General features: G+C 37.1%; 1 protein-coding gene across 1 annotated transcript; it reads right to left on the bottom strand.

The window, feature by feature from the left end:
• Positions 1–1363: 1363 nt before the first annotated feature.
• Positions 1364–26990, bottom strand: RIMOC1 (RAB7A interacting MON1-CCZ1 complex subunit 1). Its single transcript, XM_004448215.4, has 6 exons — positions 26633–26990; positions 23499–23605; positions 21109–21249; positions 14138–14269; positions 13143–13257; positions 1364–6007 (listed from the first exon to the last, which is right to left on the bottom strand). The coding sequence occupies exons 1-6, from the start codon at positions 26730–26732 to the stop codon at positions 5724–5726; spliced, it is 879 nt and encodes a 292-aa protein (XP_004448272.1). The 5' UTR covers positions 26733–26990; the 3' UTR covers positions 1364–5723.
• Positions 26991–27820: the final 830 nt, after the last annotated feature.

The raw sequence follows: 27820 nt of genomic DNA, 5'->3' as shown, positions 1-27820 counted from the left end.
ATATAATATCTAATGACTAATCTTTCAACAATACCTCTCATTAGTTGAATGTGACCAAAAGGTAACCAAAAGCCAAGAGTTTCAAGCTGATTGATAAATGTAGAAGTTGGCACACAGTGGGTATATATATATATTTGGGGGACGGGGCTGAACAATTTTTGAAAAATTGTAGGTTTCCTTCTGGCCATGCCCTCCTCCAAAAATATGTGAGATGCTATGATTTTCTCTCTTAAATTTGCATCCCATAAAAAATGGCAAGTGTGGTAGGTTTGAGGCTTTTGTGGACCCCAGAAATTTATGTTCTTAAATTAATCCATTCCTGTGTCTGCGAACCTATTGTGAATGGGACCCTTTTGATAAGGGCCTTTCGATTAGATTACTTCAGTAGGGCATGTAGACCCTGGGGTGGGCCTTAGTCCTCCTCTTACTGGAGTCCTTTATAAAAGGTATGAATATGGAGAGAGAGAGCAGCAGAGACAGAGAAACCCCAGGAGGTGAGAGAGAAAGTCCTGGAAGCCGGAGGCTGAAATCAATGGAACCCAGAAGAGAGAGAAAGCCACAGGTACAGAGAAGCCACAGGAGCAGAGAGAAAGCTGGAAGAAGCCAAAAGCTGAAAGCAACATGACCCAGAGAAGGGAGAGACAACAGACGCTGCCACTGGGCCTTGCCATGTGACAGGAGTCCAGAATCACCAGCAGCCAGTCTTCAGGGAGAGAGCACATGATGCCTTGACTTATACATTTTCCTCATCTCAGAACCATAAGCTTCTAAGTTAGTAAATGCCCATTGTAAAAGCCAACACATTTCTGGTATACTGCCTTGGCAGACTTTAGCAAACTAAGGCAGGCAGGAAACAACATTTGAACTGAGGAAAGCACAGTGAATAAGTGCTTAATAGACAGACCAACAGTTTGTCAACTGAGTTGTTTTGGCAGATGATCATTATATTAGCATGCTGAATGAGATAAGCCTACACACAGAAGTAGATACTAAGGTAAATAATAATAGTAATAGTTAATTCTTTCGAGCTCTTACTATGTGCTAGGACTTAAACTAAGTAAACACTTTTGAACATTAATTCATTTAATTGATAACCTGTGAGGTAGGTACTATTAATCCTGTATTAACTAACACGATATCAAGGTACAGAAAAGTTTCATAACTTACAGAGTCACACAGCTAGGAAATGGCAAGCTCTCTGGCTCCAGAGTCATATTCTTAACCATTCTTCACCATACTACACTGTCTAAAAGTTATTAGGACCAGATGAAATAATATTCACAAGTTAGACCAACTGAGATAATAAAAAATTTTTATTCTATCACAACAACCCAGCTGAAAAGGAAAACATAAAACAAAGAAATATGGGAATATGGTTTTATTTTTTTTTTAAAGTTATGTGCTCCAAAACATTTTTCTTGGAAATTTTCACTAGAAGGAAGACAACCAAAAACCAGTAAAGAACACCAGGATGAATACATAATGCATATTTTAAGTCTGCATACATTAAATATATTTTAATGCAATACTTCCATAATATTTTATCCCATATTATGTTAAAAATAATACAAAGAAGTGATACTTGAGAACTACAGAATCCTGGATTTTGTGGCAGATAGGAGTATTCTTATTAGAGCCTGGAAAGGAGCCCCAGAAAGTGGAGGGAAAAAGTGACAAGCAATCCAAAAGTAGCATGTCAGGGGACTATGGCCTTTTTAAATGCCATTAAAATGAATTTGGGAATGCCTTTCAATGCAGTTCACACTGTAATGAAAATGAGAATGTGCAGTGTTGTAAAGACAGGAATGTAATTTTATTGTGGGCTTTTAGCCATGACTCTCACCTCATTGTACTGTATGCAAAGGAAAAAGGAAAAGCTTTCAGTCATGGTCTACACCTTAATCAGCCTCAAGCAATTCAGGCCCCAGAAGCCCTATAAATGCAATAAAGTGGACAGGCCTTTAAGTCTCAAAGCCTTTTTAACATTAGAAAATTCATACTGGGAAAGAACCATACAAATTCACATAATGTGAAAAGTCCTTTAACAAAGTTTCAAGTTTTAGTGACCATCAGAATATGAAAACTACAGAGAACCCCAAAGTGTAACACACACAAGGCCTTTACATATGGCTCACCCATTAATAAAGTCACCCTGGAGAGAAACCTTTCAAATGTAATCAAAATGAGAAGGTCTTTAAGAAGTGACTCATTCTTTAATTCATTGTCAGAACTTCCAAAGGAAAGAAAAAAATGTGTGAATGCCCTGAATATGGAAGTTAACCTAGGTGGTGGGATTTAAAGACACAAATGTTAAAGCAGTTGAGAGGTGCTTAGGGGTGCTTTCCCAACAATTCTGAATAAAATAGCACCTTAACTTGTCATCACACTAACACCTCACCCTACTTTATTCTTCTTCAGAGCATTCATCACTTGACACACTAAATACATTTATTTCTTAAGATGCTTATTGTCTAACATCCTCCACTAGAATACAAGCTCCCAAAGAGGGTTGTTTTGCAAAGCTGTATCTTTAGTGCCTAGGACAAAATCTAGCAGTAGACAAATAGTTGTTGAAAGAATGAACTGTAGTACTTTTCTCATGTGGGGTATTTGCTATCTTGGGTTACTCCATTCAAAATGAAATGATATTCACTTAGCAGGTTTTTAACACATACAAAAATGTGTTGTTAGTTCACTGTTTCAAAATACACCAGAGTAAAAAGCATTATAGACTGTAATGGTCTATAAATTATTCTCCAGGTGTGTGTGGGATGAAAAAGTTGTACAAAAAGCACCCAGTAATACCCTCGTTAATTGTGCCAACCAGTGAGAGACACAACTGATCCACAAGGGTCATGAAGGCAAAATGGAAGTCCCCAAATTCAGAAAAGAAAGTCTTATTGTTTTCTCAGACTTCAAATTCAAATAATACTTTACACATCTGAGGACTGCCTATACCCCTCTTTGCCTTGTCAACCACTGGTATAGAGGGCATGGCAGTTTGGAATCCAATGGCAGCAACCCTTTTATGCAGAGTTTGGCACCCAAAACCGTGTTTTCTATTAATTCAAAAAACATTACTAAGCATCTACTGAGCATTATACACTATTTTAAGCTCTGAGGATAAAATACAGATAAATTTTTAAAATATGGGGTTCACAAACCAATAAGGAAAATGACTGCAAAGCAATGTAACCAGTACAACATGGGAGGAGAGGATTAAGGGAGCAAAAGCCAAGGATCATCTAATTTTGACTGAAAATGGTGGAAAAAAAGGCTTATAGACCCAATACCATGGGAGCAGAATCTTAAAGGGTAAGTATATACTCACTTGGTCACAAAGAAATACAATGCATTCCAGGCAGAAGTGATTAAGTCTACAAGGGTCTAGAAGGATGAGAACACAATGTACATTTGGGGAAGAAACTGGAAGGACTTGAGATTAACTGTGATGCTCCAAAGCACCTGGGGGAGAGTGTAGTCTATGGTTTTAAAAATTATATTAAAATGATTTAAATTTTTATATTTAGAAAGCACAAAAGACCTGCTATAAAGCTAAGTTAAATAAAAATCTTAGCTGTATAAGGTCAAGCAAAGGGACAGCAGCAGGGATAGGGAGAGTTTCCTCTTGCCCCAAGAGGTTTATGAGAATATTTATATTTGAGGAACCCTGGACTAGAACATAAGATTACACAGATGGATTACAGTGATGATGCTAGAAGGTAGGCAGGTACCAGATTACAACACTGCCCTACCCTGCTCTGTGGAAGGTTCAAAAGAGAAAACACGAAGCAGAAAAGATTTTATATGAAGAGATGATGAACTGTTAAGACACACTGAACTTAAAATTACAATGGGATACCTGTCTAAATGAAGACATAGGCAGTTAGAAATAAGGTTTAGAGATCAGGAGAGAAGCTGGGATTCAATTGACAGGTTTGGGAGTCAGTCTAATATTATAGGTGGCTAGGTATAACACTGCATAAGAAAGGTATTTAGAGGAAGAAAGAGGGAGCGAAATAAAAGGAAAAAGTATAAACTCTAGGAAAGAGTGATACCTAAAGTATAGGCAGAAAAACTGAAGCCACAGGGGAAAGGAGGAAGACAGGAGAGATGAAATCTGTAGCATGGCAGAGATCAGCTTTCAAAGGGAAGCAGGCTAACTCTTTCTACATTTAAAGAGAGAGAGAGAGAGAGAGAGAGAGAGAGAGAGAGAGAGAGAGAGCTGGTAAATAGAAGTTTGACCAACTCATAGTCTCAACTTTCTCTACAACAGGAGGAAGGACCAAACTCTGGGGGAAGGGACAGAGGGCCTGAGAAAAGTGAGTGATGAGGTTTGGATGAACCACAGTGGGAAAAGGGAAAGAGTCCATACTAGTACATTGAGGGCTCCTCTAAAGTTGAAGCTAAGATACTTGTGATTCCACTCTGAAGGGCAGCATATATTTTAAGCAGAACTCAGTATCCCCAAAAATGTGGATGGTAGGATTAATTCAATATTAAGGGCTTGCAGAATGATTAGGCTGAAGGACAAAGGAAAGAGAGATTTGAGGGCATGGCAAGTGAGTGGTGCATACAGTGCCTCAGAAGGCTGAGTCTGGGTACAGAAGGAAGAAAACTTGAAAGGCGCTGATAGTTTAGGAGAAAGCAAGACAGTCAACAAAAGGAGGCTGTGAGAAGCTAAAGCCATGGTAGACTGGAAATAAAGGAAAGAGAAAAATCTATTTTAAAAAGGAGGTGAAAGAGCCGGAAAGATGAGAATTGTCATCAGTTAACAAGACACTGAAAATTAAGATTTCAGAAATAGAAACTCAGGATGGTGACATTCAAGATGTGGCCATAGGAATAAATTGCTGGAATGTGAGAAAATTACTGGTGCAAAAGTTCAGGAACTTTGCAGAGAAGGTAACAGATCATCCCTTCAAGATGACAACAGGAGTTGAGGTAGACTGAAAGACTGTGAGCAAGATATCAAGTTAAGTTCTTTGGCCTTTATCATTCACCCCTACTAGTAAAGGCAAAAAAATACTAAAATTTCATCATGGTATGAAAAGATGTGCCACATGAGCTCATGGTGGACTAACCTAACTTGGTTTTATATTCACTAAACATTCAATAAATCATGCATTTTCTTTTAAATGAAATAGGAAAATTATTTTTACAATTTAAAAAAATGCCTAAAAGATTAAAATTTTAATATGCAATTAGCAATTAGTGGCAAAATAAACACAATGATTCTTTTCAGAATCTTTTCATTATTTACCATATTTTAGAAATGGAATCTGAGTATTAGCCATGATTTTCATCTTACCTTTTTTTATACCTACAGCATATATTCAAAGCAATGAGGTGACAATTTTAATCTCTAAAGCATGGCAAACTTCAATATAGGGAGAATACAATGAATCTCAATCAAGTAACAGAAAAAAATCTTCTTAAACTTAAATTGAGTTCCTCCTTATTATTATTTATAGGATATTTGTAGTTCAGGATGAGTTAGAATAACATATGCCATTTTAAAAATTAAAGGATCTTTGCTTCATAAAGTTAAGAACATGTAAAGAAAAACAGTGATTCTTTTAAAAAAGGGTAACCACACTGGACATCTTTATGTAGTGTAACGTTCTCAAATTCAGGGTCAAAGTGTCTTTTTTTGGGGAACTTTTCCATTTCATGGGTCTTTTTATTTTTTGTTTGTTTGAAAACGACTAGATGAGCTTAAACTAGTTATGGCAATGCTGAAAGAAGTTTAAAATTTGTTTTGCATTTGTTGTATTCCATTCTTGTTCTTTCAGGGGTCCTTCACACACAAATACATACTTTTTCAAGATTTTTTCTCCTACTTCTCGGAAGTCCAGGGGTTCTTTATGTGCAGTGCTGCTTGCTCCAGAAGTATCAGTATCCACTTCATGATTTTCTGGCTGCTGATCTGCACAATGCTTCAATCCCCAGTAACACATTTCTCCACTGTACATCATAGCCAGCAAATGGATGTCACTAAATATTCCTGGGAACGTCATTTAGGTTGAGAGATTAGAATTTAAAAGTTTTAAAAGAAACCCCAGTTATTAAAATTCTAATCAATTCTTTTTATGTCACTAAACATTTTTCCTTTCCCATATAGCAGTAATTCATAGAAAAGCCAAATATCACTAATAAAATCCTCATTTGACACATTTATGTCTTTTTATCTATAAATGAAAGAGGATCTTTGCAAACACAAAACACAAAGTATTGTCAGAGAATTTTTTTTTTTTTAGGTACAGGGGGCTGGGGATTGAACCGAAGACCTTGATGTTAGAAGCCAGCGCTCACCCACTGAGCCACATCAGCTTCCCGCAGGTTGGTCTTTCTGTTTGTTTTGCTTGTTACTTGTTTTTGTTTTTTCAGGAAGCACAGGGAACAGAACCCAGGACCTCCTACATGGGAGTTAGGCGCTTAACAGCTTGAGCCACATTTACTTGCCCCAGAGAAATTTTTTAAAGAACTGTCTAGGGCAGTATGTTCATAACCTTTTTTGGGGTCCTCTTTAGAACCTCTTTGAGGATCTTATTTGTTCTATGGAACCTCTCCCAGAACATAAACCCCAAATTCTACACACAATTTCACAGAATTCATATACTCCCCGAATCCCACTCATGTACACAACTTTTATTCTGTGGTATGCTCTGAGATCAATGATAGCTATAGCCAAGTATCCTACAACTCCTGTATTCCTATAGGAGTTCATAATTATGACCATGAGAGGCCTTATAATTCTAAATTATCAAAGACAGTCAATTATATTCAAGATACCTTATATTCTAAGGAAAAAAGAATATATTGCAGGATTTTCATCAAGCACAAAGCATTCTTATTATGGGTGGTTTTCACAGAAGGAATTATATTATATAATTAAACATTTATGGCAACAAAGTATATTAATTTAGTTGAAAGACAAATAGACCTAGAATCAAAAAGATCTGGGTATAAATTATTGCTAATTTGGGGAAAAGAAACCTGCCTTTGGCATTAAGTACTCAGTTGATCTTAACTTAGTGGTACAAAATTTTAACATAGAATTTACCACATAGTAACAACCATATGTACTGGTATAATTCATGTTTGTCAAAGCTTAAGAGAGACTACATGGCTGCTACCAGAACAAGGCAACTCCCAGGTTAATTTTCTGACTTTCCTCCATACATTATATAAGGAAATGATGTTGGACTTGGTATTATGTTATTTATACTAATAACATGCTAATAGCTATGATTATTAGTGATTCTTTACTTAGTACCAGGTAGTATTATTAACACATATAATCTCTTATTTAGTCCTCCATAAGCCCTATAAGGTAGGTATCTATTCTCATTTTACAGATGATGACATAAAGTCTCAGTGAAATTAAAAAATTTGCCCAACATCACAGGCTAAGAAGAGGAAAGGTCTAAGGACTCTGAGGCCTGTGTTTTTTAGTACTATTATACTATAGGAGTTAACTTTGTCAATGAAACTTTCAAAGGGGTCTAAAAATTATTTAGGACTTAGTGTGATTAGGGTACTTACGTTTTATTATCATTGAGTGTCAGATTCAACTGATTATTCTTTCTTGAACTTGGAAAGCTTAGTAGAGCTTTAGGGCTATTAGGTGGGTCCTTTTTGCCTATTTATAATTAACTTGTATATCAGAAAAAGATACCAATACTCAGTAAGGTATACAGATCCTATGGCAAACAGATCAGCTAGAAAAATATCAGAATGTGCTGGAGAAGGAAAAAAAACAAGACAAAAAATGGCTGAAACATTAGTTATTACTCAGATGCACAAGGAGAGAGAAGCAAAAAGGGAAGGACAGTTGAACTTTTAAGCAGGCTAGAGTCTTGGGAGGAGCTATAGTATGTTCCACAAAGTAAAGCCACTTGGGAAGGGTTAGAAATGTTTGCCTAAGGGCGATTCAGGATTCAATTCAGGTCCTACTTGTTTAGGTTAGCTTTATTCTTTATATTAGCAAGAAGGGACACAGATGTCCTTTGGGAAAGTGTTTGTAGGGGAAAATGAATGGCTATAGCTAAAGCAGTTCTCACAGTTTAGCCTGCATTAGAATCAGCTGGAGGGCTTACTAAACTGCTGTTTGCTGGGCCTTGGCCCTAGGAGCTACTGATTCAGTTATGGGGTGGAATCTATAAATTTGCATTTTTAATAAATTCCTAGGACCTAGGGTGATGTTGATGCTGCTGGCCCACAGACAACCTTTTAAAACTACTACTTTAAAGTAACAAAGAAAGGGAAGTGAACTTGGCCCAAAGGACAGGGTGTTCGCCTACTACATGGGAGGTCCAAGGTTCAAACTCTGGGCCTCCCTGACCCGTATGGAGCTGGCCCATGTGCAGTGCTGATGTGCACAAGGAGTGCCGTGCCACACAGGGGTGTGCCCTGCGTAGGTGAGCCCCATGCTCAAAGAGTGTGCCCTGTAAGGAGAGCCACCCAGCCCGAAAGAAAGTGCAGCCTGCCCAGGAATGGTGCCGCACACACGGAGAGCTGACATAACAAGATGACACAACAAAAAGAAACACAGTGGAGCCAACAGTGCCTACAAGTGAAAGCAGGAGGATTGCATCCAGCATCCATGTGGAATCTAAGCCCCCTCTTGATATAGATGTGGAGTGGACACAACCATTCCAAGGTCCACAGGATGCAGGAATAGAATATGGATGAGAGTGGACTTACTGATATTCTATTCATGAACTATTGTGATTAGTAATCGAAGAAAATGTGGCATTGGTGTGGAGAAAGTGGCCATGGTGGCTGCTGGGTGTGGGGAATGGGAGGAAGAGATGAGATGTGGAGGCATTTTTGGGACTCGGACTTGTCCTGGGTGATGCTGCAGGGACAGTTACTGGACATTGTATGTCCTCCCATGGCCCACTTGATGGAACGTGGGAGAGTGTGGGCTATGATGTGGACCATTGACCATGAGGTGCAGTGGTGCTCTAAGATGTATTCACCAAATCCAGTGAATATTTCATGATGATGGAGGAGGTTGTTGCTATGGGGGGAGGAGTGGGGTGAAGGGGTGGGAGGTATATGGGAACCTAATATTTTTTTAATGAAAAATTAAAAAAATAAAGACAAAAAAAAAAAAGAAACACAGATTCCAGGTGCCACTGATAAGGATAGAAGCTGTCACAGAAGAACACACAGCGAATGGACACAGAGAGCAGACAACTGGGGGGCGGGTAGAGGAGAGAAATAAATAAAAAATAAATCTTAAAAAAAAAATACATATATATATATATATATATATATAACCATCTCATTCACTATTCAAGGAATATTGAGTTAACAAAATAAAATAGTTTAAAAAAAGAAAAGAAAGTAACAAAGAAAAGAGATGAATGATGTAAATGGCATTTTCCTCTCTCTACTTCTCCAAGGAGTCTATTACTCTGCAGAAATAGTCTGTTTGCTGCTACGGATCTTCCTTGATATTTCTTTTTCTGTTAATGCTCAGCCTAATTTTTCAATAAAATACTTTGCACCGTGCTGGTCCTCACTGATAGTGGGTGGGGTGGAGAGGTAGAGGTGAAAAGGGAGAATAACCCATGAAGTGAGAGTAGGGCAGAAAGATGATTTTCACAGAAAAAAGTGGCCACAAAGGCATCCCCTAGTGCACTGATGAAGAAAATCTGGCTGTATCATATCAATTTAGAGAGATTATTACAAATAGATTCTTGGGCCCCAAATATTAAATCAGAATCTGCAGGGGGTATAAAGAGATCGGTATTTTTAACAAGCTACCCAGGCAATTAGTGATGCCAGATCAAAAACGGCTTCATTAGAGGATCTGAAATTCAGGTTCTAAAATGAGCAATGAGCCGAAGGCCTGCCAGCAAAGGGGCTCCTCAGGGCATAAAAAAGATTTAAACCAAGTGTATGCTAAGATAGAATATTTTTATTTAATCCATTTGACTCCATTCTGATAAGGCCATGCCCAAAGATTACAATTTTCTGGTCCTCAATACATAGATGCTTAGGGATGAGGTAAAAAGGTTTACTGGTTAAATGGTAATGTTTAAAAGCTGCAACTTTAACAACATACAGGTAATGTCCAAAGGACAATATGATTATTTTACCTTGGAAAAAGATATAAAAATCATACTAAGTATTCACTGTTTTGAGTTTTATCTAAAATTAGGTAAATTATCAAAATCTGACCACTAAAATATTTGATATATCATATTGAATTTTTCCTCCTAAACATTAAGAATTATTCAGAAACATGCTTTATATTAGTAACCAAAAATAACAGAGCCTCTTTGACAGGGTCATAAGAGTAATTCCTGGCTTCAAATCTAAGCATCATGGGAAAGATGATTCAGGGAGGAACAACCTTCTTTAGATAAGAATAAGAAGCCAAAACCACATAAAGACAGACAGTGTGGCAAACTACTGTTTTCTTTTATCCTGGAAAATGCTTTGTGATCCTATCTGATCTTTTTCATTCCCCTGTTGTAGAAGTAATTGAAAATAGGGTCTAGCTAGTGCAATTAAATTCTAATCTAAGAGGAGCAGCCAATAGCCCATGCATCTGAAAGAAAACATTCCAGGTTATGAGAGTATCTTAAGACCACAAATGTGAGAATAAAGGAAATAAGTGACTTGTACCATTTTCTTTGGTTCTAAATAGGCTTTAGTGCCCACCCCTCTCTTTACTTTTAAAGTGTCCCATGTTGAGAGTTCAATTTAATCAGACAATGTGGGTACACTAAGAATTAAAAAGGCCACTTTTTATTAGTTCACTAATTATCTGGAACAAATATATCAAAACATTCCATGTTTGCCAAAATGTCATCCCCACTGAGGGAGCACTTTGTATTCACAAATTTTTAGGAAAGCCTGTCTTTCTGAATTAACTGAAAATAATTTTTGGACATCCCTAGCTAGGCATCTGTTAATAACAGTAAGTCACCCTGTTTTTCCTATGCAGTGTTTCCAAATAGAAAGGAAAAGCCTGAGGCAGCTAACAAAGAAAGAAAAACATATTTTAATTTTAATTATACTTCTAGAATTTTCTAGAAAGGTTTTCTAGAAGAGGTTTTCTTCTTCTTCCCCATATTTGATTTTTTTCCCACCAAAATTTCAAATGAAGTATAAAACAAAAAGTTTACATATATGATCTTAGGTCATTTGCCAGCTATATGGCCTTGAGCATGTCACCTGATTTACCTGGACCTTAGTTCCTACATTTGTAATAAGAGATGGTGTGATGGTTAAATTCACGTGTCAACTTGGCTAGATTATGGTGTCTAGTTGTTTGGTCAAGCAAGTGCTGGTCTGATTGTTACTGTGAGGCGAGTTCATGGATTTAAATTATTAATCAGTTGACTGCATCTATGGCTGATTACATTTACAACCAATAAAGGACATTGCTTTTGGGAAAAGTAGCCATCCTATCAATTGAAACCATTAAAGGGAGAACAGATGATTTCAGTAGTCAGAAAAAAGAATTTCCATCTCTACTTCAGACAGCCAGTTTCTTCTGGGGAATTCATTATTGGAGCTCCCAGCTTTGGCCTGCCTTACAGAATTTGGACTTGCCAATTCCCAAATTTGTATGACCCAATCCCTAAAATAAATCTCTTATTTACATTGTATGTGTGTATATATAGAGATATCCTGTCAGCTTTGTTTCCCTGGACAATGTTAAATGCTAGGGATATCACAGACAGCAGGGAAACAGCCTCACCCATGCCCCCCACCCTCACCTCTGTCTGGGGAAGTCACAAACACACACTAAGCAGCCAGCCTCCAGCCTTCCACTATCCCCATCTCCTTTTTTATTGTGTGTGCTTCCATAAACTGTGGGAGATGTGAAGTCTAATGAAAAGACCCAGCCAGACCTTAAGCCCAGAAACCGGGAACTGGCATCCCCATATGCTTATCAGAACAGGAATTCTCAGCGGGAGGGCCCCTCCCCAAGGTGGATACAAACCACACGTAAACAGTATAGGTTGGTCTCTCTTCTCTTGATGCAAAGTGGGGCATGCAAAGCTGACATCTATCCACCCTGACCTGGAACATTTCTCGGCTACCCCACGAGACTGCTCTTTTGGACTCTTTGTACTGTGGAAATGACAAGATTATTTGTCCTTTGTGGACTCTCTGCTCTGTCCAATAAAAGAATCATTTGTTGAAAAAGTTTCTGTTGTGCTTTGAACCTGTGGTTCCCATGACCCACTATCGTAGCAACTTTGTACACCCTAATACAGATGGCAGTGGTAAACGGTTTCCCCTCTCTTCATGTACCTCCGTCTAAAATTCAAATGATGCTCTCCGTCCAATTCCTAAAATTTTTACATGCCACTGATATTTGTGACAGAAACTAATAGATCTCACTCAATATTTATCCTTCCCTTCTTTCTTAGTAAACAGCCTTGATTTTATTAGGCACGGCAATATATCAGGTAAAAGACTATACTTCCCAGTTTCCCTTGTAGATAGGTAAAGACAACTGATTAAATTCTAGGCAGGAAAAAGTAGGTCAAAGTGTTGTAAGAAAATTCCAAGAAGGCTGCTCTTTAACCCCATTCCTGTAGCCTGAAACATCGGTGAGATGGAGGAGCTCCAGAAGTATCTTGGGATACTGAGAATGGAAGCCTTCCTAAACAGGGATGCCCATGTTGCACAACTCTGCAAAGTATGATTTTCACTATTCTGTATAAAATGTCTTCCTATGAAACTGAGCACTTCCAGTTCTAAAGCTGGTAGAGGAAAAAAAAATAGGATATTCTGGAGTCATTATATCACCTCTGGACTTTTTCTGAGAAAGAATGTAAGGATCTACTCTGTTTAAAAGCTATTCCCTGCTTCTGTTACAGATAGTCAAATTTAATTCTGTTAAAAAGGACTAATAGGGGCTATGTGAGGATGCAAAATAAGCAAAAGTTATGAGATACAAAATTCTCCCAAAATCACTAACTAGAAAAGATTAACAATATTATTCTAAACGATATAAAATGATTCTAATTTTTTAATTTTTAAAAGAACTTTTATTTTTGTTTACAATCTAACTTAAATTTTATTTAGAGTGAAATCTAACAAACCTACTAAAATTTTAAATTCTTGAAAATACTTAGAAAACTTCAAAGAGAGCACATTACCTTCACTCAGTAATTTAGCTGTTTCTACGTCTTGGAAAGAAACTCCTTCATTTAACTGGATAGGACACCGATAATTTAGCATCTGTAGCAAGTAAGTGATTCCATCAACAAGGTGCTAAATGAAATCAAAGTCAAAGAATTGAAAATTTTATATGCAGAGCTATAGAAACTTTCAAAGTTGATTTCCCTCATCTTTTACTCAATAGAAAATGGGCCGATAGATAGACATATTTTATGGCTGTTACACTTCAATGATAAAAAGACCCTCCACCTTGAAGACTTTTTAAAATAAATATTCTGCCCCACCCCCAAATGCCCAGGTTATTAAAGTGTGTGGAAAAAACATTAATCAAAAACACAGCTCTCAACAATATACTAATCAAAAATGTTATCAGAGGAAGAAATGATAAATATGATAAAGATGTGCTCAAAAATTTATTAAAAATATGTATGTACTGATTTATTATTATTTAAAAACAATTCAGATCAAACATTTTTATCTGAAAGTATGACCTCCCATTTCCAAGCCTATCTAAACCATGTGTAAATTCAATTCCAGTTACAATCTTTAGGGATACAATGTAAGACATGGATCAAAAGAGCCAAGACAGACAAGAGAGCCATGATTTTCAAGGAGCAGGGTCATTCATGTGGATTATTTAGGAATGACTTGATGACAGAGAGAGACTCATAATCAAGGCTGTTTTCTTTGGGTAAAAAAATTATTATAGTTTACCTTTTATTTTAAAAAATAAAACTCCAGAACTTAAAAACATCTAGAAATTTCTAGTTTACAAATGGTTTTCACATGTTATCTTATTTAATCTTCTCAACAATACCAAATTATGTGAAATCATTTAAAATTACAAGGCTAGTAAGCAGAAGACATGGAACTCAAACCCAGACCCTTTGATTTCACTATTCTTATTTCTACACTACCGACAGCTTTACGAAACTTATCAATAATCAAAAATGTATAAGGAATCTCTTTTTACCTGTTTAAGCAATCTTGATTTTCTTGTGAGCCACTCTCTCCTTTTGCTCAGAGAATGACAATACATATAAAGTAGGGCTCCTCGTCTCCAAGAGAGACATTCCAGTAGCTCGTCCCCAAGCAAACTGCAGTACTGAAAAACAACAGAGATATTGCTAAAAAGAGAAACTTCACATTTGTAAAGACCAAAGTTAAATTTTTAAAAAATCAAGCAGTTAAAAACATTCTATTACAAAACATTCCTTTCCTATAGTTACTCACTGAAACACCTTAGTTTGAATCAGATATCTATTGCTATGTAAAATTAAAGTAAGAACTACTTCCATTTACAAAGAGAAATTTTTACAAAATAATTTTAAAAGATTTTAGTAAGCAAATTTCCCTAATATATGTAAAATATAAGTAGTTTATAATCTGACCAGAAAGGTAACTTTTCAGAAATATGTTACTTGAAGCAATTTCTTGTATTGTTGGGATAAAATAATGAAAAGTATTACATAAGAATTATAATAAATTCTTTTTTAACATTCATTCATTTATTCAACAAATATTTACTAAGTGTTGCATATGTGGCAAATTGTGATCCTGAGGTTGGGAAATTTAGCAGCGAACAAAGAAAGCCTTTGCTCTCAGGAAGCTCAGGTTCTAGTTCTTTAAAATAAACAAAATGGCAACCTGTATTCACAACGTGATGTAAAATGACTCCTTAATATGTGATTTCAAGGCAAAAATTGGTTAATAAATTGTCCAATATCTCACACACATCACTTTAAAAAAAATTTTTAGAGAAATTGTAGATTTACAGAAATATCATGCAGAAAATACAGTTTTCATTTTCCCTTACATATGCAGCTTTCCCTATTAACAGTGTGCATTAAATTAGTGTGGTATTTTTGTTAAAACTAATGAAAAAGTATTATTATGCTAGTAATTAGAGCCCATAGTTTACATTAGGATTCACTGTGTTGTACATTACTGATTTTTAAAATCTATGTAATCTATGTATATAGCCTAAAATTTCACCTTTTAAATGTATTCAAATATATAATTCAGTGGTGTTAATTACATTCACAATGCTGTGTTACCATCACCACCATGCATCACCAAAACAATGAGGAACTCAGTACCAATTAAACATTAACTCCTCATCCACTACCCTGATCCGACTCCTGGAACCTGTAATTTACCTTGTGAGTTTAGGAATTTGCTTATTCTAATTATTTAATATCAGTGAGATCATACAATAGTTGCCTTCCATGTCTGGTTTATTCACTCAACATGATGTCTTCAAGGGTGCATGTATCAGACCTTCACTCCTTTTGATGACTGAATATCTCATTGTATATATATACTACATACTTCATTTGTTTATCCATTTATGTGCTGATGAACACTTAGGTTACTTCCATCTTTTGGCAATTGTGAATAATGACGCTATGACCATCAGTGTGCAAAAATCTGTTCAAGTCCTTATTTTCAGTTCTTTTGGGTATATATCTAAAAGTGTGCTTGCTGGGTCATATGGTAACTAAATACTTTTTTTTTTTTTAATACTTTTTAAAATTTTTACTTTTGAAGATACTCATATTACACAAATGTTACATAAAACATGCAGAAGGTTCCCATATGCCCCACTCCCTATCCCTCTCACACTCTCCCACATTAGTAACATCCTTCATTACTGTGGTGCATATGTTACAAATGATGAATACACACTGGAACATTACCACTCTGTGTGGATGATAGTTTAAATTATAGTTTAAACTCTCTCCCGCACAATTTTGTAAGTTATGACAAGATATGGCTTGTATCTGTCATTACAATGTCATTCAGGACAATTCTATTGTCCTGAAAATGTTACACCTGTTTTTCTCTCTCCCTCCCTTCAGAATCTACAGTGGCCACTGCCTCCATATCAATGGTAACAGTTCTTCCATTGCTAGAATACTTAAATTTCTGAGAACCAATGTAACTGTTTTGCACAGAGATGGCACCATTCTACATTCCTATGAACGATGAATGAGTGTTCCTACTTCTCTACATTATCTCTAATATTTGTAGTTTTCCATTTTTTAAATAGTAGTCATTCTAGTGGGTGTGAAATGGTATCTTAATGAGGTTCTAATTTGCTTTTAGCTAATGGCTAAAGATGGTGAGCATTTTTACCTTCTCCTGTGCTTAATTATCCATTTTGTATTATCTTCTTTGGAGAAATGTCTGCTCAAGCCTTTTATCCATTTTTAAACTGGGCTGTCTCGGTTTTGTGTGTATGTGTGTATGTATGTGTGTGTGTGTGGAGTTGTAGGATTTCTTTATTTAGTTTGGATAAATCTTTACAGAACATGTGGTTTCCAAATATTTTCCCCCATTTTGTAGCTTGTGTTTTTACTTTTATAATAAAGTCAAATGACTTTATTTTTTATAGACAGGTAGCCTTATACTCTACATATAGCTTTATAGCCTGGTTTTTCAGTTAGCAATATATGAAAGTTTCCAAAGTTAAGAAACATTATTCTAAACATTTTTAATGGTTTCACATAATTTCACCTTATAGTCATTGTGATGGTTAAGTTCATGTGTCAACTTGGCCAGATTATTGGCCTGATTGTTAATATGAGGATAGGACATGGATTTAAAATCATCAGTAAGGTGACTCCATCTATGGCTGATTATATCTATAATCAACTGAGATTGGATAAGACATCTCTTTTTTTTTGTAGACAATCAGCTGAAGGCCTTAAAAGAAGTGATGATTTCAGCAGTCAGAAAGAAGAATTTTCATCTCTACTTCAGTCAGGTTCTCCTGGGAAATTCACTGAAAACCTTCAATAGAGTTACGAGCTTGCAGCCTGCCCCACAGAATTTGGACATGCCCATCTCCAGAGTCATGTAAGCCAATTCCTATTTTAGAAACCTCATAATATTTACACAAATACAGGATTCTAATTCTTATGAATCCCCTACCAGCATTCTTTTCTTCTAGACCAATAACTGGACTGAAGTCCTAACAGGCCCCAAAAGGTGAAGTACAAAGTGTGATCCTTAAAGAGGTATGCTATACTCTGTAAGAATTGGAAGATTTTTCCAATTCATATAGATAGAAATCAGAGGAATAAGTATGCGAATGGATATTAAGGGTATGGGATAACACTGGAAGGAATATAGGGTTGGATCAGGCAGACTTCACTGATACAGGCTCACTAAGCAGAGATTCTTAATTCATGGTTGAAACTCGCTCTAAGTTTATTCAGATGGTTGGCTGGGGCATGGACCAAAAGGTAGCCTATACTGCCTGAAATGAAAATGCCAGAATTACCCTGTTAAAATGTAAATGGGGGGGATCCAAAGGCTTAGAGGGATTGGAATGTAAGCATGGATTTATCATGTAAGACCTGTTCACCTGTACCAGGAACATACAGATGACACCCCTTTCTTCAGGAATGTAAGGAATAAATTTGTGACACTAACTCCATCATCCCTGATGAGCTCTGTGGTTGCTCTTCTCTGTAGGTCAGATATGACTGTGGGAACGGCTGTTATTGAAGTTGGTTCCTTAAACACAATGGGAATGACTGGATACCAGGTTGGCAGAGCCAAGTAGCAACGCTTAACAAAGACAAAGTGGGTGTGGGTGCCAAAATGGACAGCAGACTGGAAGCAATATTCAAAATACTCTGCCCTTTACAAACCTATGGTATTGGCTACTAGAACATGGGGTACCTAGAAGTGATAAATGGGCAGTCTACTAAATTATCATTCTATATAAGCACAAGCGTTCTAGGTCAAGTAAACAAGAGTCTAACTTGAATAAGGGTTACAGAAACAGTCATGGCGCCTTAATCAATCCCCAAACTTGAGACAGTTTACAGACCCAGAGGTCCTTGAATGAATGGAAGGCCAGGTCCCCTTAAGGAAGGACCCTGCTATTCCACCCAAAATTTTTACTGTTAATCTTCCTGCCAGCCTACTCCTAGAAACCTACAGCCTTTTACCACAGTAACTGTGCATTTTGGGAAAAGGAAATGATGACATTTTATTATTACTGTGGGACTATTTCATGGACTTTAATCAGTTAATTGAGTGCTTCTATGAACTGATTGATTACATATACAATCAACTCATGCAATCAGCTGAAGACCTTAAAAGGAGAAGTGAGGATTTTAGCAGGTAGATGAGAGAATTTTCATCTCTACTTCAGCCAGTCAGCTTCTCCTGGAGAATTCACTGGAAACCTTCATCAGAGTTTCCATCTTGTGGCCTGCCCTATTGAATTTGGACTTGCCCATCTCTAAAGTTGAGTGAGTTAATTCCCATTAAAAATCTTCTAATATTTACATATATATTTTGGTTCTGTTTCCCTAGAGAACCCTAATATAGATGTAGGATAATATAATGATAAATTCCCTGTGCTTTTGGACTCATAGATAATTTCTAATCATTCAGCATTATAAAAAATACTGCTATTAACATCCTTGTGCATACATTTTTGCCATCACTTAAACTATTTTCTTAGGATAACTCTTATAAGGGCATTTGCTACAATAAACGCTTTGCATATTTTCAAAGTTCTTGATTCACATTGTTTAACTTTCTTCTTTAATGATAGGATATTTTGCAATAAAAATTAAAGGAACTTTTTTAGGTTGCTTCTTGATTGTGTTTATTTTGATGTAGTGGGGTTTGGGAGGTACCCTTTAGAGCCCAGAAAGACTACTTTGATGAGATATTTCTAAGTATTAACAAATGGAGATAGCCCCCTAATCCTGTCCAGTCCAGCTTAGGAGAGTAAGAAATCCAGCACCCTTACCTATCCTTACAGAGCATACCTGTTAGCAACACTGCCTGCATTGTACTTCGGGCGCTTAAGCAGAGCAATCAATGAGCTTAGGAATTGCTTCAATTACAAAAGTGGAGAAAACAAAACCCATTAGTAAGTAAAGAAGTAATGGGAGATAGGATGGTACCAGGATAAGGATTCCAAATATTATTATAATTTACTCTATATTAGGAAATAGACAAGATTTTAAAAATAATAACATTGGTCTTAAAGACAAACTGTTCTAGCAATAGCGTACAGGACTGACAAGAAGTAATACATTTATGATACCAATCAGGGATTTACTGCAATAGTTTTTTGTGAAGCATTAATGCCTGCAATTGATGTGGTGATTGTCGGAACAGAAAGTAAATGATTCTACACATGTAAGTAAAATCTACAGGACTCTGCAGCTGATAGGTTTTAGGTCTGAAAAGTAATTATCCTGGAGTTTTTCGCATGGGAAACTAAAAGAACAATGCTCTCAAAAGAAATAAAATCAGATAAATTGAGCTGTTTCAGTAGAAAGTACAGGAAGAGTACAAGTTTAGGTGTTTAGAATTTGTGAAGCAAAGACTGATATATCACAAAATACTGTTTGCTTTTCCTTCTGGGCATACAGGTTGACTGTAGCTGCTAGCCTCTCTTGCAGTTAAATGTGGCCATGACTCATTTCTGGCCAGCAGAATGTAGACAGAAGTGATGGGCACAAATTCCAGGACTAGCCCTGATCACAAAAGTTAATAGAGCAAACCTGGCTCTTGGCTAGTGTCTGGGAATTTAGATTTCAGGAGGTTCTCAGCATTAACTGGTAAGAGTGGCTAACCGTGCCTAAACTATTTTTACAAACAATATGGTTTATGCTGAACAAACTGCTTTCCTTCTGGAAGTCTGGAATTTGGGTATGTACCAATCAGGGATGTGTATGTGACCAACCCCCAACAAAAATCCTGGGAATTGAGTCTCTAATGAGCTTCTCTGGTTGGAAACATTTCATACTTGTCACAATTTGTTGCTGGGGAAATAAAGTATGTCCTGTGTGACTCCACTGGAGAGGACTCCTGGAAGCTGCACCTGGTTTCCCCTGCACTTTGCCCCACCTGCCTTTTCCCTTTGCTGACTGAGCTTGGCATCTTTCATTATATTAAATCACAGGCATGAGCACAACTATATGCTTAGTTGTAGAAGTCCTTCTAGCACATTACCAAACCCGAGGGTGGTCTTGGACACTTCTCAATACAGGGTCCTTAAAACTTCTCACACAATTTTCTACATATTCTCTCCATTAGCTGAAAAGAATGCCAAGGATGGATATAATGATGACACCATAAGACGGAGGGAACCTCAGTTGCTGAATAACTGCATGGGGCAGACCCCTGCCCACCCTTTATTCCCTAAATTGCACTGGAGTACGTTGTGAGCAAAAAGGAAACTCTTACTGTGTTGTATCATTTAAATTCTGGGATCATTTGTTTTTAGTTAGCCTTCCCTAATAAATATTTAAAGCAATGAAAATATCTAGGTAGGTAGCCAGCAGGCAGTTAAAGGTTTACAATAATTTGCTTGTAAGAATAGCCAAGGCTAGATATGCAGTTTGGAGTTACCTAGAGATAACAGTAAAAAATCATATGAAAAGATTGTCAAGCAAAGACAGAAGGGATAGTGACTATTAGAGAATTGAAGAGAAAACCTCTCAGACTGCCCGCTTCCAGAATGGGTGAAAGGAAAGTTGTTAGAGAAAGAGCAAGAGCAGCATTTCTCAGAGATGAAGGAGGAGGAAAATCCAAGGCCCCAGATAGATGTGGTGATTAGTGGTAAAAAGGTAACAAGGTAACAAATGTCCAGGAGGATGAACTCTAAAAAGGACAAAAGACATGGTAATTAGGATTCTAGTTAACTTCATGAAAATATAGTATCAGTAACATTACAGGGCGCAAAAACAGCAAATCTGTATTGAGAAAATGATTAGGAATACAATTACATCATGAAAATACTGTGAAATATATTTGGTAAAATATGCTATTTTACTTTTAAGTGTTAGACTCTCATATCTTCCTCCTTCAACCTTAATTCAAAACAGGGACAAAGACACAATCAAGAAAAACTACATACAATAAAGAGAAGAACAGCATGAACAGCAGCATTCCACTACTTACTGTAGGGTTCATATTTTCTTTAACTAAAGTTTCTGGTTCTGAAAGAAAATTAATCAGCTCTTTTACTTTTTGTGAAGAGTCTTCAGGAAAATCTTCATCTACTAGTTTGTTCTCCTCAAAATATGTCATGTCCAAAATAGCCTGAAGAAACAGAGAAAAAAATATCTATAAATGATTTAAACTAGAAAGAGTTAACTCTTACAGTTGAACCTTTCATATATGGGTGCTTCTACCATAGCATTTAAATTTGAAAAGTAGGCAAAATGTCTAGTTGACAAGCATAATTTAAAGAGACTACAGAAAACTTCATAGGTATTTTATTAATTCTGAATTACTGAAAATTCCACTTCCTTCAAAAAAATAAGAGATGTGTTTTAACATAAATTAAGGATATAAAATATAATTACAAAAAGTATATTTATTATATTCTTTGCTATATATATTTTTTATTTTATATGCCTGCTGTATCAAGTTGAGGTCATGACCTCGAGTTCTGTATACTGAATCTTGTTTTTCCAAAGCAGAGTCAGCATTTAGGGGTTTCCCAAAACCCAGTAGTGGCAGCATACCACCTATATTATTCAGTTCATATATTAAGTTCTCAGCATTTCTAAAATACAAGAGGAGCTGCTCCTTTTAAGCACCTTAAAACTATCCAACACTTTTTTTCTTTTAATCTACTAGACTAAGAGGAAGGACATTGGGTTCTAGAATCAGTTTGCCATTAATCACCTAACCAAGGACAAGTCACTTTCATCTTTTGAGCCTCAGTTTTTTTCATTGTTAGAATGAAAAAATTGAACTAAAAGACTTTCAAAGTCCCTTGCTGTGAGGGGGGAAAAAAATGAATTACTATAATGTACAGCACTTATAACATTACCCAGCACAGAGTTAGTGCTACTTAAGTAATAAGTGTTATCATGTGGAAGGTCTAAGCTGGAAGGGTGAAATCTTCATCCTATGGAAGATGATCTACTGATTCAGAACCACAGATAGGGTCCAAGGGAATGAGAGAAACTTGAATCTGTATCTCCAGATCTGTTGCCTTATTCTTGAAAATAAGTTAAAATGCTTAGAACACTCCCATGTGAAAGAAACAGGATGCCATTCATTTAATGCAGATAAGCAGGGAGCCTTCTAAAAGGAAAGGAAGCCAGGAAAAGTTAAATTATAAAGATTTTTGAGGGGTATGAAAGTATTGTTGCTATAGGCTATGACATTTGAAGCCAGAAACCATTTTTATGTACCTCCTAACAGAAATCACAATGCCAGGCACATAACTAGTGTAAATGTTGGCTATACACTCTTAAATATGTACCTTGGAGGCTTAACAACTTAAGTTTATTCAACGTTCTGTAACTACTTCATCTTATTCTCTCAGTGATCAAGTAAGGATGGGTGAAAGCAATCTGTCAACTATAAAATGTTATACACTAATGTTACTTCAGGGAAGCGGTTGTGGCTCAACTGATAAGAGCATCTGCCTACCATATGGGAGGTCCAGGGTTCAATACCCCGGGCCTTCTGGCCCGTGTGGTGAGCTGGGCCATGTGCAGTGCTGCCGCGTGCAAGGAGTGCCATGCCATGCAAGGGTGTCCCCTGTGTAGGGGTGCCTCATGCGCAAGAAGTGCACCCTGCAAGGAGAGCTGCCCCGCACGAAAAAGAAGCGCAGCCTGCCCAGGAGTGGTACCGCACGCACCAAGAGCTGACGCTGCAAGATGACACAACAAGTGACACAGTTTCCAGTGCCACATGACAAGAACGCAAGCAGACACAGAAGAACACACACAGTGAACAGACAGAGAGAGCAGACAACAGAGGGAAAGGGGAGAGGAAAAAAAAATAATGTTACTTCAATGAAATTTCATTTCTTTATGTCAGCTTGCCTCAGTAGAATTAGAGAATTTCAAAACTGGTTTTGTTACATGGAGGTCTGCATTTGAGAGAAAGGAAAAGAAAAAAAAAGAGGAACAACAAAATCTTAGGGTCCTACATGATCCTAGCAGGCGTAGTTATATTGAGAATCCAGGTGAATTTCAGGGGAAAAAAAAATAGTCAGGACACTGAGAGAATCCCCCAATTGCCCAGAATAATCTTTAAGAGCTTGAAAATTATACATATTAGTGTTTCGTTTAATTATCTAAAAAGGGAACTAATTTTTTCATCAGCAAGTTTTTTCCTGACTTTTCTTATCAACATAGCTGATAAATCTTATTTCTTTTCATACTCAAAAAAGTTTCAAGTCTATATTCATTGTACATATAGGTTTAACAAAATTAAATACTTTAAATAGAAGATAAAATGATTCCAATATACTTCAAGCTTGAAGTCAACTACCTAATTTAGCAGTCCAATCCTATAAAATACTCAGACTGCATTTATTTCAGTACCTGTGTGTAAAGTTCTAGAAGATTTGATGGGTTTGAACATTCTTTGTCTTCTCCACAAAGGAGTTTCAATTTTTCTAAAGCTGCAGAGGCCCGAATTAAAAAATGATCTGTAAGAAAACCATGACAATTATTTCACATAGGTTCAGACACTTAAACCAAAAAGAGTTATTTATCGTTACGTTCTGTAAATGATTTAAATCATTTTATGTTATGGCATTAGAGAATCAGCATGGCAGTAATAATATCTTATGTAAAACATGAAGCATATAATGCATAATCCTAATATATAAATTTGTCATGGAAATATTTTATGGAAAGCAGAAGACTGAAAATTTTCTAGGCTTACTTTTGTCATTTCTTTAATGTACTGTGCATTTTCATAATACTCCTTTTATGGCATGTGGTAGAATGAAAGACGTACCCCAACATAAGATATATTCTTATTCTTAGTCTGTGTTCCTGTAGGTGTGAGCCCATTTATAAATATTATTTGGAAGATATTATTAGTTAAGGTATGGCCATTTTGAATAAGGGTGGGTCTTAATCTATATTACTGGAGAAGCCATAGAGAAAGCAACTGGAGAACATTGCTATGTAACAGAAGACTGTCATCAGAATGCTACTGATGCTGGGCGGAAGGAAGGACTTGCTATCTTGATTTTGACTTCTAGGCATTAAAATCATGAAACTACAAATGCTTGTTTAAGCCAAATCACTGTGTGGTATTTGTCATAGCAGCAAACTAAGACATGCTGACCCACTGAAAATGTTTAAAATAATATTAAAACCTCTACTGGAATAGTACAAATAATATACAGAAATATAGAGAAAGAGCTTCCACTAAGAATTTATAATTTCATAAATGTGAAATATCTTCTAAAATAACAAGATTGAACAAATTGTGTTTCATAAAATGTCAGCCATTCTGAACCATTATAACTGTGTCATATTTGTGATTATAACTTTATAACTGTTACAATTATGAGATACAGATAGGTATTTTATTCTTCAAAACCTGGAAGAAATAGAACTAAATACTTGATATGCCCCATAATCACAGTTCTCCCTCCCTCCCTCTTCATTGTCTCCTAACTTTTTCCATTTCTCTAATTTCATATTTGCTGTTACTTCTATATTTTTATCCTGTTTTGTAGTTTTTTTCCTCTTTAACCCAAGAGATGTGCACACCAATACACTATCCACCCTTCTGCATCATCTCTTACTCAAACTTAGATATGTTCACTCTCATGATACAATCTCCCTAATTTTGGCCCTCTGTATTCCACTCCTGAAATATATATGTTTTCCTCATCACTAGCCAATGGATAATGCAGTACCTGGTGCAGGCCCATCTGATCCAGTCACAGCAGTAACAGACATATAAGCTGTTCAGTTTGGCAATCACAGGATGACCTTAAATTCTCCCAGATGAGGTCTAATTCCTATCTAGACCTGAATCTGACAGCTACAAGATCTACTATTCACCGGAACTGAAAGCTACTGCGTCTTTAGCACTGTCTTCCCAACCTTTCCCAGCCAAGAAGTATCACCCATAAATATAAAGATTCTACTGTGAACTGAAACTGTATGGAACATGGCACTCCTCTGTGCTTCTTCAGAGACTGTACTGATGATACTTTCATCTTAATTTATAGGATAATTTTAAATGTAAAGACTTGTACTGAACTTACTGAACAATTGCTGGGGGTATCTCACATGAATTCAATTAACATAATTACTGTGGGGTGGATAACAGAGATCACAATTAGAAAAACAAGTAATGATGTAATATTTTTAATAGAATTAGTCAATAAAAGTAATAAGACTAAGACTCAAATAAGTATCAGAAAGTGGTCCTTACATAAGCTCTCAGAAAAAAAATTCCTCTCATGGCATAATTTCACATAATAAACAAATTGATTGTACAACTCAAATGATGAGCTACTGATTATCACTGATATCAATTCAAATGTATTAATTACTAACCAGATTCTCTTATTTTATAAAGTTTAATGAAAACATTTTTGCATTTATTTGAATTGATCTTGGCATCCTTTTCCCACATCACAAAAATAATACAGATTCAAAATTTGTCCTTTAACATAAAAACGATATATTTATTTTAGGCTATAGAGACTGACAGTTCCTTTTTTAGTCTTCAAATTAGGTCGGACACGGCCAGGCATTATTCCATCTAAGAATGCTTTGTGTTATATCCTTGTCAATGATTTATTTACCACAAACCAAAAAAGAAAAAAAAAAAAGTCGGCTTCAGGGTGGTCTATGGGTCTTTGGAGAACTCAATCATAAGAAAAGGTAATCCCCCAAAGAATCTTCACATAGAACATTAAATCATAGTCCTTCTTCAATAAAGTCAGCAAATTCAGTCGCCTGTGAAAAAGTCCCACAACTATTTTCCTGTAAGTCCAATGACAATGGGTCGTCCCACAAGAACTAAAAAACCTTTCTGTAGTAAAGGCTCAAAATTCAAATCAAAATAATGCAGAACCCGTAGGCAGTTGAAAAATAATGAGAAATGGACTTGAAATTAGAGGATCGAGGGAATTCTTTAAGCCAATTTCCTTAAGCCAGTTTTCCAAACGATGTGGAATTCTTTGTGAGAATTAAGACATGATGTATATAGAATAATCATCTAAATTTTACAATGTAAAAGCTCTTCCTAGAATTCCGTTCAGTTGAGCTTAGAATATAAAATATAAAATGGAAATTTACAATGTAACCATGAAAAAGTAAATGGTGCAAAACCACCATTACTTGCGTACTATCATTCAGTTTTAACCACTCCCTTAAATTGTCATGTGTACTTTTATCCAGTCCCTACCAAGACGATTAAAGCGGAGCAGCACAGATCCGACCGAGATTTGAGCGCCTTTAATAGGTTACGAAAAAGTGCAATTTTCTACACAAATGCTTTGCCTTCAGGGAATCCGAGTTCTTGGGGGTGGGCAATGCCCCGCGCAGCGGACGTCGGGAGCGCAAGACCTCGGGCAGCTCCTGCCTGGGACCACCCCCAGCCCAGCACAGCAGGCCAATCTCCCGCGCCCACGGCCTTCCAGTGCCAGCTCTGAACCCGCCGTCCGCCCCGCCCGCTGCCCACCCCTCGGCTCTCTCACCATCTTCGCCGGCGGCTTCGCTAAGCTGCTGTATGTGGGCCTGAGCCAGATCGCCGAGCTCCTCCACTCGACTAATTACAGTGGAACGTGCGGCCGCCATGGCCACAACAGGCGGGCGCGGCCCACTCACGTGACCACGCCGGCCGTCAGTCACCTGATCCCGGATCCAAGTTGCAGGATGGAGGCGGGACTGGCCAGGTTGGTGGGCGGAGACGCCTGCTCGCGAGGAGGGCGAGCCGGGGTCGGCCGAGGTCGGTCCGGGTTGTTTTGCTTCTTTCGGACTCCCCCTTCCCTCGCATAATTTCCAGTCTCCAGGAAACTTTCGGGTCGCGGCCTGACGTCGGGGCTCGCCCCTTTCCCGCCCTCTCCTCTGAACCAATCGGGAGCCGTCCGTGCCCCATGCTGGTCTCCGGGAAAACTCGTTCTCTGAGAACGTGGCAGCAGTTGGCTGGTGGGAGGGCGCTGGGCCGCTGGCGAGTCTCGCTCCAGCACTGAAATGGCTCTACCGAAGACGCACGGGAATGCTGGAAAGAGAACTTTACGCTTTGGCCTTGTCCGAAGGAGTTTACCTAAAATAAAAGGTTTTAATCACCTGGTCCGAAACAGAAAGTCGGATGGCTCCTTTGTAGGACCCAAGAGTTGTTACAGACATTACTGTGCTTCTGGATGGGAAGCTAAAAACACTAGCGGAAGTTCCTATTCCACGTGTCGCTTTTCTATATCTGAATTTTGACAGACGGACTTTATGACCTTCCTTGGTTAGCTGACATTTTAAGTATTTTAACTGTGTAGAGTCATGCGGTACCAAAACTTTGCAACTACAAAATTATTTCTATTGCCAGACATATCAGGACTTTCCCTTAAGACGCTCATTGTGCATGAGAGACAACCGTGGATTTCAAAGCAGTAAAGTCCAACTTCCTTTTTGCATTCCCTCTTTTCTTATGGCACTTTACTCATTATTTAGTCTGGCTCCGGATATCTTGAATAATCTTAATTTGTCTTATGAAAGATAGTTTTTAATTTAATACAATACACTGAAAGTAGGGAAACAGATAATTCTGAATCTGTGATTGACCACAGTGGTTCTTCTAAGAACATTTAGAACCTTACCACCAGTTTTTTCCCCCTTTCAATTCACAATATAGATGACAGGAATCCTTTTTTTAATTTTGTGACCTCAGTGCC

This window comes from Dasypus novemcinctus, chromosome 2 (genome assembly GCF_030445035.2).
Source record: "Dasypus novemcinctus isolate mDasNov1 chromosome 2, mDasNov1.1.hap2, whole genome shotgun sequence".
Taxonomy (NCBI): Eukaryota; Metazoa; Chordata; class Mammalia; order Cingulata; family Dasypodidae; genus Dasypus; species Dasypus novemcinctus.
This window is presented reverse-complemented; position numbering and strand designations above follow the sequence as displayed.

Bases quoted from the DNA above. Each gene is read 5' to 3' on its own strand.
- RIMOC1 (XM_004448215.4), bottom strand. From the start codon at position 26,732: ATGGCGGCCGCACGTTCCACTGTAATTAGTCGAGTGGAGGAGCTCGGC. The intron at 21,250-23,498 runs GTACTGAAATAA...CTGTTTCTTCAG, and splicing joins TTCTAGAACTTTACACACAG to GCTATTTTGGACATGACATA. The intron at 13,258-14,137 runs GTAAAAAGAGAT...GATTTCATTTAG, and splicing joins AATCAAGATTGCTTAAACAG to CACCTTGTTGATGGAATCAC.